This window comes from Prinia subflava, chromosome 3 (genome assembly GCF_021018805.1).
Source record: "Prinia subflava isolate CZ2003 ecotype Zambia chromosome 3, Cam_Psub_1.2, whole genome shotgun sequence".
Taxonomy (NCBI): Eukaryota; Metazoa; Chordata; class Aves; order Passeriformes; family Cisticolidae; genus Prinia; species Prinia subflava.
The window spans coordinates 106,587,364-106,600,263 of record NC_086249.1 but is presented as its reverse complement, the minus strand read 5'-3'; the positions used below and the strand labels follow the sequence as shown (position 1 = coordinate 106,600,263).

At 51.7% G+C, this 12,900-nt stretch overlaps 1 protein-coding gene across 2 annotated transcripts in view; it reads left to right on the top strand.

The window, feature by feature from the left end:
* Positions 1-2,658, top strand: part of RCAN1 (regulator of calcineurin 1) — a 38,539-nt gene extending 35,881 nt beyond the window's left edge. For both annotated transcript variants that reach the window (XM_063393239.1, XM_063393240.1), the window contains exon 4: positions 345-2,658. In XM_063393239.1, coding sequence (XP_063249309.1) covers positions 345-505 — 161 coding nt within the window. In that variant the 3' untranslated portion in view covers positions 506-2,658. The remainder of the gene's footprint in view (positions 1-344) is intronic.
* Positions 2,659-12,900: the final 10,242 nt, after the last annotated feature.

Below are 12,900 nucleotides of genomic sequence, written 5' to 3'. Positions count from 1 at the left end.
TGGTATTTTGGTTATCACTCCAGCTGTGCTGATCCAGCCTGGCTCTGTCCTGTACATCCCCACAAAATTAACCCAATTAAACCTAGTGAATAACAAAATTAACTCAATTAAACCTAGTGAATAACAAAATTAACTCAAACCTAGGGAATAACTCGAGTTAAACATAATCCTCAAAGCTCTGCTTGCTCCTGCTGTGGTATTTTGGTTATCAAACCAGCTGTGCTGACCCAGCCTGGCTCAGTCCTGTACATCCCCACAAAATTAACCCAATTAAACCTAGTGAATAACAAAATTAACCCAATTAAACCTAGTGCATTAATGGAGTTATTCCCTCGTGTGCCCAGGGGAGCAGTACGAGCTGCACGCCGCCACGGCCACCACTCCCAGCGTGGTTGTGCACGTGTGTGACAGCGACGGTGACGGTGACAGCGCCGCGCCGCGGCGGCCGCGGCCCAGGATGGCGCAGACCCGCCGGCCCGACTACGCCCCCGCGCCCCTCAGCTGAGCCCCGGAACCGCCACGGAACCGCCACGGAACCGCCACGGAACCGCCGCTCCCGGGGGATCCCCGCTCAGCCCGCTCCAGGGAACGATTCCCAGTGGTGATCCGTGTGCTGGGTGGGTTCCTGCATCCCTGGGAGCAGAGGAGGGGACACTGTGGGACGTGACAGGGCAAACTGGGATTGTCTTGGGGGAGGCACTCCTTGTTCTGACTCCCATAAATCCTCCAAGTGATGCTGTTTGGAAAACCTTGGGATAACAGGGTTGGAAAGATGATGGGAGTTTGGGAACTTAACCCTTTTTTCTTACACTAGGTTTTGTGCATGTTTCTTCTTGGTCTTCTAAAGTAATTTGCTTTCTTTTGTAGAGTTTCTCCCAAGTTTCTGGAAATCTGGGAATGGTTTCAAGTATTTATTATCTCAGCATCCCAGAATTCCTCCTGGATGTGTACATACATGATGTATTTATATTTGGTTTTCTTGGCACTCGTTTTCCAGCAGGATCCAATTCTTCCAGCGCCTGCTTTTGGTGCTCTGGAAGTTGTGCTTTTAAAATTTTAACCTTTGAAATTCCTGCAGAGGGTTTTACCTGGCAAAGCAATGGAAAAACGTGCAATGGGAGAGCTGTTGGAATACATGGATTTTAAATTATTTCAGTTCAAGTAGTTTATATCTTCAATAGGATTTGTTTGGGAGCTTTGACTTTTGGGGGGGAAAAAGGACTCAAATAATGCTGATGGTGCATATTCAGAGCAGGAGGATTTTTCCAATGAAAAAAAATGATGGAGAAACTTGAATGTGCATTTTTGGTGAGTAAAGATTTGCTAGGGATTGGAAAATTCCACCCAGGAAGCAGTGAGGGGAGCTGGAGTGCCTTTCCCTTGTCCATTCCCACTCCAAGCTGCACACTTGGATCTTTTTCTACTGGCTTTCGATATTCCAGAAATCCAAACTTGCTGAGCTTTGCTTCCAAACTCAGCTGGCATGAAATGCTTAAAGCCAAGGAATGCTGATTTAAGCATTGGGAATATGTGGGAGAAGCTTTAGGGCTTTTTTTATGGCAGTGTTTAAAGGCTCCTAAACGCAAATTTCAAAGAAAAAAGATGGCAGAAATATTTTATTACTGTTTTTTAAACTGGAGATCCTCACCTTGAAACAGGGTTCAGGATTTTTTAGAGGAGATAGGAATTGCTCTCCATAGAAAATACCACTTGGGCTCTTGGAAAAGGGATGTTGGAGCCTCTCGTGGTGTTTTAGGATCAAACTGTGGCTCTCTCTTGGTTTGCTTTTGCCACAGTTGGGCTGAGAAGAGATTGAAGCAAATTGTTGACTGAAATTCCTGGTTCACTCCTGGGTTTTTAAATCATATTTGTTTTAAAAAGAATGGAGCCATTCCAGGCCATGGTGGGGGGAAAAACAGGGTGTTCTGGAAGGCCTGGAGTTCCTGACTGGAACAGAAACCTGGGCCTAGAGACCAGGAATACACTGAATTTTCTGCTCTAGCTTGGATTGTTATTCCCTGGAAACTGGAACAAAGCCTGGTTCTGGTGTCTGAGTGGGAGCTGTTCCGTGGATCGCTGGAGCTGGACACACAGGAAAATCAGATTATTTGGGGTTACCCTCAGCCGGCTCCACGTGCTGCATTCAACACCCAAAATAAAGGAATTAAGTGGAGAAAAACTTCATAGGTTTGCCACAACTGCCTTGAAGCCTTTCCAAGACTTTTCCATGTTTCTCAAGTGACTGCTGGACTTTGTGTCTCACCACCTTCAGTTGAAAACATTGGGAATAATAATTCCTGTCCTGTCCTTTTTCCATGAAAAATCAAAGCATGAGTTTGGCAGTAGAAACCGGGGTGGCTGCTGATGTGTGCCCTACAAAAGCAGAGCTGCTTTTCAGTTCAAACCATCAAGAAATCTGATTTTTGTCATTTTAACACCTGACCCCTGCCTGAGGTGGGAACCAGGGAAATCTTGGAATGCTCAGAGTGTGCTCCTGGTCGGGTCTGCCACCTCCTGTCCTCATGACTCCAGTGTGCTGCTTGCTTTTTCTGGTTCTTTTATTTTTGTAATGTTCCAATGGATGCTTAGTTGCTATTTTATACACTTGTATAGCACGGGGCAGATTGAAATTAAAATATTTTGTTGTCTTCTTGTAAATGTCCTGGTGTTTCCTGCATGGAACCACTCCAAGTTCAGTGCCAAAGTGGGAATTTTCAGCTCCCAGAGGGGCAGAATGTTGTGCCAGGCCCTCATAAATGGATTTCTAGGAAAGCTTTCCAGCCTTCAGAGAATCCCAATGTGAGAATCTGCTCATGAAGAAAACCCACTGGGGGTTATCCCACTGAAAACCTGATTCTTCTGTGCCTCAAGTTCCTAATAAAGGCACCAACACCCTCCTGATCCAGAATAATCCCTGTGCATTCATAATACATTAGATATTTATATTAAAAAATGAATAATTTGGGTTTTTTCCAGAGAGGTTCTGGCTTCCCCATCCCTGCAAGTGTCCAGGGTCAGGTTGGATGGGGCTTGGAGCAGCCTGGGATAGTGGAAGGTGGAATGAGAAGAGCTCTGAGATCCCTCCATCCCAGAATATTCCATGGAATGGAATACGAAAATACATCAGGATTTAAATGGCTTTACCTGAGAACTTTTGTTGCAAAAGAAATGAAGGAAAACCGTGAAGGTTTTGCTGTGGGTAGGGATGGAAAGAGGAATTTCTGGTACTCAAAGCCTGCCCTTGTTACCAAGGTGAAGGCAGCGGCCTCTAAAGGATAAAAGTTTGTTTTTAATCAGATTTGTTTTCCAGAGCAGCACCGAGTGTGGGAACTCTGCTGTTTGAAACTGAGCCGTGGATCAGTTCTTGGTTAGTCCAGACTTGCCAGGGGTGGGGAAGGAATGACCTCCAGCAGCTCTGGAACCATTTGGACAATTTTTGAACCCTCTTTGAACAATTCCAGCAGGGATTTTTCCCTTGGCATCATCACCTGCCTGCTCAAGTTCTGCTTTTGGCTTGTCTTGGGGAACACAAGTTCTTCATTTCTGCTTTTATCATGCCTTGCCCAACACACTTCAGGGACCATTTCCAGAGAATTACTCCTTGCTAATGCTTTTAATAATTCATAGTTGGATCTGGAAAGACAAAACAGTGATAAAGACATTCCCCAAGGCACCGGTAAAGAACATTTTGACATTAGGCTTTCAAATAATCCCAGATTTTCAGTGTTACAGGGAGTGAGGCAGGAGCACAGAGGTGACTCCAATGACAAGGGACACGACGGAGCTGGCAGGGCTGGATTCATTTTCCTGACAAAATTTCCATAGATAACGGGGCTGTCACATTCCAGACTTTCTGTCATGTTGAGTCTGTGTGTGTTTCCCTGCCAGGAATTCCTTTTGTTTGGAATTCCTTTGGAGCATGGCCAGGGGAGGGAACAGGGCTGGAAAACAGATCCTGGCAGGAGCAGCTGAGGGAGCTGGGGGGGTTTGGAATGGACAGGAGGAGGCTCAGGGGAGCTCATTGCTCCCCACAACTCCCTGACAGGAGGGAAAGGAGGAGAGGAAATGGGCTGGAAGTGCACCAGGGGAGGGCAGGCTGGAGATGGGGAAAGAAAAATTCCCTGCAGTGGGATGAGCTGCCCAGGGAGTGATGGAGACAATTCCCTGTCTCTGGAATTGTCCGGGAGGAGTCTGGGTGTGGCCCTTGGGGTGATGCTGGTGCTGCTGGTGGGACTGGGTGCTCCTCAAGGCTCTTCCCACCTTGAATATTCTGGAATTAAAGCCTTAAAGCAGGATTAAATCGCTGGATCCGAAGGATTTCCAGAGGTTCGAGGAGGTGCCCATAGGTGGAGCTAAATACCCAACAATGGTTTTATCCTGAATAAAGCCAACTCCACACTCAGCCTGCAGCTCTGGCTCCCATCCACAGCAGATGTGGAAAAGATCTTGGACATCCCTTCCAGCCCTCACCATTCCATGGGTTTATGATCCCACCTTCACAGACTGCTGTTGGGCACTTCTCTTTGGAGATCCCTTCGCTTTGAAGGAGCCACACACAGAGAAAAGTGGCTGGTGCCAGATGGAAAAGGGAAATTTTGGGTGCCACTGGTGGCTCTGTATGTGTGATCCTAATCCCTGGGGTGTGGGGGATTTACAGAGGAGTTCATCCAGATAATTCCCTGATGGGAGTTAAGGTCAGGCTGATGGGAGGAGGTTCAGCCTGGAGGAAACTCCTGGGAGAACCCAGAGCCTGAAGGGGGCTCTGGAAAGGAGGAAGAGGGGGGTTTTACATGGGCAGAGAGTGCCAGGACAAGGGGAATGGCCTCAAACTGAAAAATCACAGGTTTAGATGGGATATTAGGAAAAATTCCTCCCTGGAAGAGTGGGCAGGCCCTGGCACAGGGTGCCCAGAGCAGCTGTGGCTGCCCCTGCATCCCTGGCAGTGCCCAAGGCCAGGCTGGACACTGGGGCTGGAGCAGCCTGGGACAGTGGGAGGTGTCCCTGCCTGTGGGACATGATCCTGAAAATCCCTTCCAGCCCAATTCTGGGATTCTCTCAAGTGCCTGTAACAGCAGTGTGGATTTTTTTACCTTTCCTAGGAGCTGAACCACACTGAGCCTTCGTAACTAAGGTAATGATCCATTTATTGATGTTATTTGAGTGGGAAAACACAGGAGCTGCCATGAAAAGCAGCTTTCCCCGCTCAGCAGCACAACCCTCCCCAAAACCGTGCCAGTCCCTTCCCTGGAAGGTCGTGGGAGCCTGGATGGCTCCGTGTGCTGCCAAGGCATGGAAAGTTCTTGCTGAATGCCTCTCCCACACAGCACAATTTGGCAGAGGGATTACAGCTGCCATGTGCTGCACCTGCTTTTTAATCTGCTGGACAAATTCTGGCTGCTCAGGCTCTCTCCTGAATCAGCAGGAGCTGTTGGACGTGCAGGAATGCTGGGCTGGAGCTTCCTGGGCTCCCGTGGGAGCTGCCACGCCACCAGTGCCCTGTCATTAAAGTGTGTCAGAGTTTCCATTCTGCCGCCCTGCCAGGAGACAGCTCCCAGGGCTGAGCTCCTGCAGCAGGGAGGGTTACTCAGCAAATTGCTCAGGGCTTTTGTTGGCTGGGTTTTAATCAGGGTTTTAATATAATGGAGATTTTTAGTGTTGTCTGAGACTTCAGAGTGAAGAGCTGGGGCTCATCCAAATGGATCCCAGACTTTCCTGGTGGGTACAGCAGCCCTGGAATTCTGGAAGATTCCTTGAGGAAACAGCCTCAGGCTGGGCTAGGGGAGGCTCAGCTTGGGCAGCAGCAGGAATTTGCCCATGGAAAGGGAGCTCAGGCCTTGGCAGGGGCTGCCCAGGGAGCTTTGGAGTGCCCATCCCTGCAGGTGTCCCAGCAAGGGCTGGAGGTGGCCCTGAGTGCTCTGGGCTGGGGACAAGGTGGGCCTGGGGCACAGCTGGCACTGCCTGGGCTGGGAGGGCTTTTCCAGCCCCTGGGATTCAGGGATTCTGGGATCTGTGAAATGCAGGACAGCACACCTTGGGCAGTGCCTTGTTTCAGCCAGAGCCGCCTTACACAGACTGGAAATGCAATTAAAAACCAGATTTTTCCCCACAGCTTTTTTCCCTCCTCTACAAGAAGTAAAACTCCAAGTGTCCTTCACAACTGCAGGACACTCCTGTCCTGCCAGGCAGCAGCTTTGACCTTCAGTGTGAGAACCAGGAGGATCCTGCAATTCCCTCCCCCAGGAATTCTGTTCCCTGTGCGCTCCCTGCATCCTGCCCCGGCTCTGAAAGCACAGGTTTCACACACAGCATCTGAAATACACCTTTGAGAAATGGCTGGGCTGGACAGAACGTTCCTTGCAGCGTTTGGAGTTCCCTGCTTGCTTCTGCAGCTCTTGAGATCAGGAACAGCAGCTGAGGAAGCCTTGGAATGAGACAGATGATTCCAGAGAGGGCTGGGAGGAGGAGGAGGAGGAGGAGGGAAGGACTAATCAAACACTGTGGTTAATTGTCCACCAAAGCTCACGGTGATGCTTTTCCTTGGCAAACATCAGGCTCCAGAAAAAATCTGTCCCAAGAGCTGCAGTGTGAGCAGAGACCCTGACACTGGGAGATAAAGAGGCCGGGAAGAGCAAATCCCTGAGCACAAGTGGCAGCAGGAACAATCCCAATCCATGGCTCAGCTCCCGCCTTGCTGGCACGGGGAAAGCTCTCAGAACTCCTTACCAGAACGCTTTGGACATGAAATCCTACTGGAAATCCATTTCTTACATCCCAGGGCAGCCAGGAGTAATATGAGTTCTGGGAAGTCGAGTCCTTTCTGGTGGCCTGGAGTGGGAACAGGGACAGTGTTGGGAACAGGGACAGTGTCAGGAACAGGGACAGTGTTGGGAACCGGGACAGTGTCGGGAACAGGGACAGTGTTGGGAACAGGGACAGTGTCAGGAACAGGGACAGTGTCAGGAACAGGGACAGTGTCAGGAACAGGGACAGTGTTGGGAACAGGGACAGTGTCGGGAACAGGGACAGTGTTGGGAACAGGGACAGTGTCGGGAACAGGGACAGTGTTGGGAACAGGGACAGTGTCAGGAACAGGGGCAGTGTCAGGAACAGGGACAGTGTCAGGAACAGGGACAGTGTTGGGAACAGGGACAGTGTCATGAACAGGGACAGTGTCATGAACAGGGACAGTGTCAGGAACAGGGACAGTGTTGGGAACAGGGACAGTGTCGGGAACAGGGACAGTGTTGGGAACAGGGGCAGTGTCAGGAACAGGGACAGTGTTGGGAACAGGGACAGTGTCAGGAACAGGGGCAGTGTCAGGAACAGGGACAGTGTCAGGAACAGGGACAGTGTTGGGAACAGGGACAGTGTCATGAACAGGGACAGTGTTGGGAACAGGGACAGTGTCAGGAACAGGGACAGTGTTGGGAACAGGGGCAGTGTCGGGAACAGGGACAGTGTCATGAACAGGGACAGTGTTGGGAACAGGGACAGTGTCAGGAACAGGGACAGTGTTGGGAACAGGGGCAGTGTCGGGAACAGGGACAGTGTCGGGAACAGGGACAGTGTCGGGAACAGGGACAGTGTCGGGAACAGGGACAGTGTTGGGAACAGGGACAGTGTTGGGAACAGGGACAGTGTTGGGAACAGGGACAGTGTCGGGAACAGGGACAGTGTCAGGAACAGGGACAGTGTCGGGAACAGGGACAGTGTCGGGAACAGGGACAGTGTTGGGAACAGGGACAGTGTTGGGAACAGGGGCAGTGTCAGGAACAGGGACAGTGTCAGGAACAGGGACAGTGTTGGGAACAGGGACAGTGTTGGGAACAGGGACAGTGTCGGGAACAGGGACAGTGTCATGAACAGGGACAGTGTTGGGAACAGGGGCAGTGTCAGGAACAGGGATGGAGAGGGCAGCACTGGCAGTGTTCCCTCAGCACTGAACGCCTTCGTTTGTGCTGCTGAGTCACCCAGAGCTGCTCCAGCACTGCCCAGCCTGGCTGCTGGGGACCAGGAGAGGCACAGAAGGGCTGGATTTGCTCCATTCCCATTGTGTTATCCCAAGGACGCTCCAGGGAGCTGCTGCCTCCTGCCCAGGAGGGTGGGAAGGGATTTGGTGCTGTTTCGGTGCTGTTGCCCAACCTCAGCATCAGTCACCACAAACCCAGTGCTGTTCCAGCTGGATCCTGGCTCTGGGAATGCCAGGCTCCTGATGATCCCAGCCTGGCTGCCACCAGGGCTCTGCCATCTGCACCTGCTGCTGCCTCTGCTTCCAAACATCTCCATTTCCCTGTGGGATGAGCCAGAGGGAGCAGCAAATTCTGCACCAGCTAAGCAGCTCCACACAGAGGGACTGGGACAGAAACCACTGCAGGGGATCTCAGCATCAGGCCAGGGACAGGCATGGAACCATGGAATGTTTTGGCTGGGAAGGGACCTGAGAGCCCACCCAGTGCCACCCCTGCCATGGCAGGGACACCTCCCACTGTCCCAGGCTGCTCCAGCCCCAGTGTCCAGCCTGGCCTTGGGCACTGCCAGGGATGCAGGGGCAGCCACAGCTGCTCTGGGCACCCTGTGCCAGGGCCTGCCCACCCTGCCAGGGAACAATTCCTGATTCCCAAGAGCCCATCCAGCCCTGCCCTCTGGCACTGGGAGCCATTCCCTGGCTCCTGTCCCTGCAGCCCTTGGCAATTGTCTCTCTGCAGCTTTCCTGGGGCTCCTTCAGGCCCTGCAAGGCCACCCTGAGCTCAGCCCAGAGCTTCTCCTGCCCAGGCTGAGCAATGCCAGCTGTGCCAGCCTTTCCTGCCAGCAGAGCTGCTCCAGCCCTCTGCTCATCCTGGAGCCTCCTCTGGGCTCTCCAGCAGCTCCACGTCCTCCCTGTGCTGGATCCCAGAGTTCCTGTGCATGGGCAGCCCCAGGATTGGGGATAGGATCCATGCTTGGAGTCCCTGTGTTCCAGCCCAGCACATTTACTCGGTCCCAGCCTCAGTTTATTGCACATTATCAATCAAAGTGAAATGCCAGGGGATTTTTCTTCGGGAGACAGAACAGAAGGCTTTTGTGCTGGGTTTGCCGTGGGTGGAGCTGGGGAGGAAGCAATCCTCCTCCTTTGGAGCTGGAGAAATCTCCCCAGTTATTTGCACTGACTGTGCCCTGAGTGCATTTGCTTTGCTGGCCAGTGACTCTTTGGGCCATGGAGGAAAATCCTGGCACACCTTGAAAGGAAAAGCAGCCTTGGTTTGACACACCTGGCCAGGGGTGGCTGCTGGAGGCCTGGCCCAGCCACCACAGCCCTGAACTGTGCTCTCAGGGGTCACAGCGGTGCAGGTTGGATATCTCAGGATATTTTTCCCTGGAACAGTGGTCATTCCTTGGGATGAGCTGCCCAGGGAGTTGGTGGAGTCTCTGGCTCTGGGAGTGTTCAGGAGTGTGGATGTGGCCCCTGGGGTGATGCTGGTGGTGCTGGGTGATTTTGAAGGTTTCCTCCAGCCCTGATGATTCTTTGACCCTGTAAAAGCCACACTTGCAGGTAACTTGTTGTTGATCTCAGTTTTTAAAATAGCCAACCCCGAACCCAGCCCATTCTGTGATCCAAACCCCTGGAGACTTTGGATGTTGCAGCTTACATTAAATGGAACTGTTGATACCTTGGTTATTTCACGTTTGTTGGTAGTTTAAGCAGTTTTGGGTTCTGGTTTATTGCCTGCTGCAATGAGCAGCATCCAGAGCATGGAACCCTCTGCAAGGCTGGGTTGGACAGGGATGGGAACAACCTGGGAGAGTGGAAGGTGTCCTGCCCACAGCAGGGCTGGAATGGGATGGCATTTCAGCTCCCTCTCCACCAAACCATTGGATGTAACTGTGTATGTGAATTTTTGGGTGAGATTCAAAAGAAAAAAAAAATCCCACGGAACGTTTTTCTGTTGTGGGGAACAATAAGGGGGTGAATTCTGAACTTCAAGCGCAGTAGAGCAAACAAAGGTTTTGTTTTCCAGCCCCTGCTTTGCCCTAGAAAGCTCCACTTTGAGGGACACCCCTCTGACTCTTTTCCCTCATCCCCTGCAATTAAATCACGGCTGTCAACGTGTTTAATTAATTTGCCATCAGAAGCTTTATTACCTTTAGTGAAGGATGGAAAGCACTGAAGATGTTAAAGCTCAGCTTTGCTAGGCCAGAGCTGAGTGGAGGAGAATTCCAAATGAACACTAGATCAAGGCAAAGGATTGAAGTGTCCCCCCCCACCTCCCAGCCCCTCATCATTCCCAGTGCTCCTCGCTGTCCAGAGCACTCCTCTGATGGTCACAGCTGGTTAAAACTCCCAAATGGACAAGAATCCCATTTATTTGTTTTAATTTGGGTTAAAAGGTGATGCCATGCTGAGCTTTTTTTGATGGGGGTTGAGCTGGTCATAACACCAGGATAAAAAACATCCCCTCAGTGAGATCTGCTGGAAAATATTTGGATGGTAAAAGTATTGCATTAATGGGCTTTGATTAATGGAGGGTGTTTGGAAACGAAACCTTCCAAACAAAAGGAATAATGTGCTATATCTGGTGGAGGGGTTGATCAACAGGAATTCACTTTTTCCATTTCCTTGTGTGGAACAAACAAAGGAGGCTTAAAATTAGTAAATCCTTTAGTCATGGCATCAGGAATGGCATGGTGGAGTAATCACAGAGTTATGGAATGGCTGAGTTGGACGGGACCTTAAGGATCATCCAGCTCCACCCCTGCCATGGGCAAGGACACCTCCCACTGTCCCAGGCTGCTCCAGCCCCAGTGTCCACCCTGGAACTGAACATTCCAGGGAAGGGGCAGCCACAGCTGCTCTGTGCCAGGGCCTCTCCACCTTTACAGGCAAGATTCTGTCTCAATTTCTAATCCAAAACTACTCCCAGTTGGACACAGCAGGAATTTGCCCATGGAAAGGGAGCTCAGGCCTTGGCAGGGGCTGCCCAGGGAGCTTTGGAGTGCCCATCCCTGCAGGTGTCCCAGCAAGGGCTGGAGGTGGCCCTGAGTGCTCTGGGCTGGGGACAAGGTGGGCCTGGGGCACAGCTGGCACTGCCTGGCCTTGGAAATCTTTGCCAGCCCCAGGAATATCCTGGGATTCTGCACAATCCAATGGGTTTTGTAGCAGTCTGGGATTACCATGGAAGAACTGCTCTCCCATGGGAAGTTTGGATCTTCCAAAGTGTCTTTGTGTGGATCTGAAGCTGTTTCCACCCTCAGCTTTTCCTTTACCTGCACCATTTCCTGAGGATGTTTCCTTTTCAGTCATGAGGCAGCAGAGGTTTGGGAATTTTTAAAAGGAGGGAACCAGAGTAATTCATTAAAACATCTCAGCAATTAACTTCAACTCTTTTACAAACATTGTGGTTAAGGTCAGCTCTTCCCTTGCTGGTGCTGGTGTTATCCCTGGATTGAGGCAACAAACACAGGCTGGGCAGCACCAGTGGCTTTTCCAGTCCTGACAGATCCAGAACAGGATTCAGCCTTTGCTGCTGGCCAGGGAAGAATGAGAATCCTGAATTTAGCACCAGTCCTTACTGAAAGCAGGAGGAAACTCTGGCAGTCTGAGTTAAGGGGGGACAGTTTCACTCCTGTCTGGCCTATTGTTTTGAGTGGGAGGGAATTCAAAAAACCTGGGATGACTTGTTTGCCCAGGAGGGAAAGAAATACCTGAAGTGAGGACAACATGGGAGGTGAGAGGGAAAAGTCCCTGTGTGGATAAAAGGGCACCTGAGAAGTGCAGGAGCAGAGCAGGAAGAACCTGGGTGAGATTCAGGGCTGGGGAATGTGGTGGGAGGGAGCTTGGGGGCAGAGCCTGCTCCAGTCCATCCACAGCATCCATGTGTGGGCACTCCAGAGGGCACCCAGGAATCCCAGGATGGGCTGGGAGGACCTGAGAGCCCACCCAGTGCCAGCCCTGCCATGGCAGGGACACCTCCCACTGTCCCAGGCTGCTCCAGCCCCAGTGTCCAGCCTGGCCTTGGGCACTGCCAGGGATGCAGGGGCAGCCACAGCTGCTCTGGGCACCCTGTGCCAGGGCCTGCCCACCCTGCCAGGGAACAATTCCTGATTCCCAATATTGAATTCCTTCCTGTCCTGTCACTTCATCTCCTTGTGAAAATCCCTCTCCAGCCTTCCTGAAGCCCCTCCCGGTACTGCAAAGCTTCTGTAAGATCCCCCTGGAGCTCTGATTGTCCACAACATTTCCAGTAGAGCCCTAATCCCCATCCCCTCCCTATAATGTCCTTTGTTTTCTCTTCAGACATAAAAAAAAGAAAGGAAAACATATTTATCTGTCATTCAAAGTGCAGCAGAAAGCTCAGCAGTAGGAAGGAGCTCTGAAGCTCAGTGATTGCCCCATTCTTGGAAATGTCCCAGGCCAGGCTGGACGGGGCTTGGAACACCCTGGGATGGTGGAAGGTGTCCCTGCCATGGCAGGGGTGGGATGAGAAGGGTTTTCAGCTAGAAAATTAATTTTGAGCAGTGCCAGGATGTCACCAGGGGCAGCTGCAGCCTCAGGCACTTTGGGGAGCTCTGTCCCTGTCCCTGTCCCTGTCCCTGTCCCTGTCCCTGTCCCTGTCCCTGTGCCTGTCCCTGTCCCTGTCCCTGTCCCTGTCCCTGTCCCTGTCCCTGTCCCTGTCCCTGTCCCTGTCCCTGTTCCTGTCCCTGTCGCTGTCCCTGTCCCATCCCTGTCCCTGTCCCTGTCCCTGTCCCTGTCCCTGTCCCTGTCCCTGTCCCTCTCCTATCCCTGTCCCTGTCCCTGTCCCATCCCTGTCCCTGTCCCTGTTGTTCCTCACACACTGAGGGCAGATGATCGCCCCAAAATCAAAATCAATTTTTTACCATCAGCACTTCCTGCAGCTCTCACATGCCTCAGCTGTGTGGGAGTTT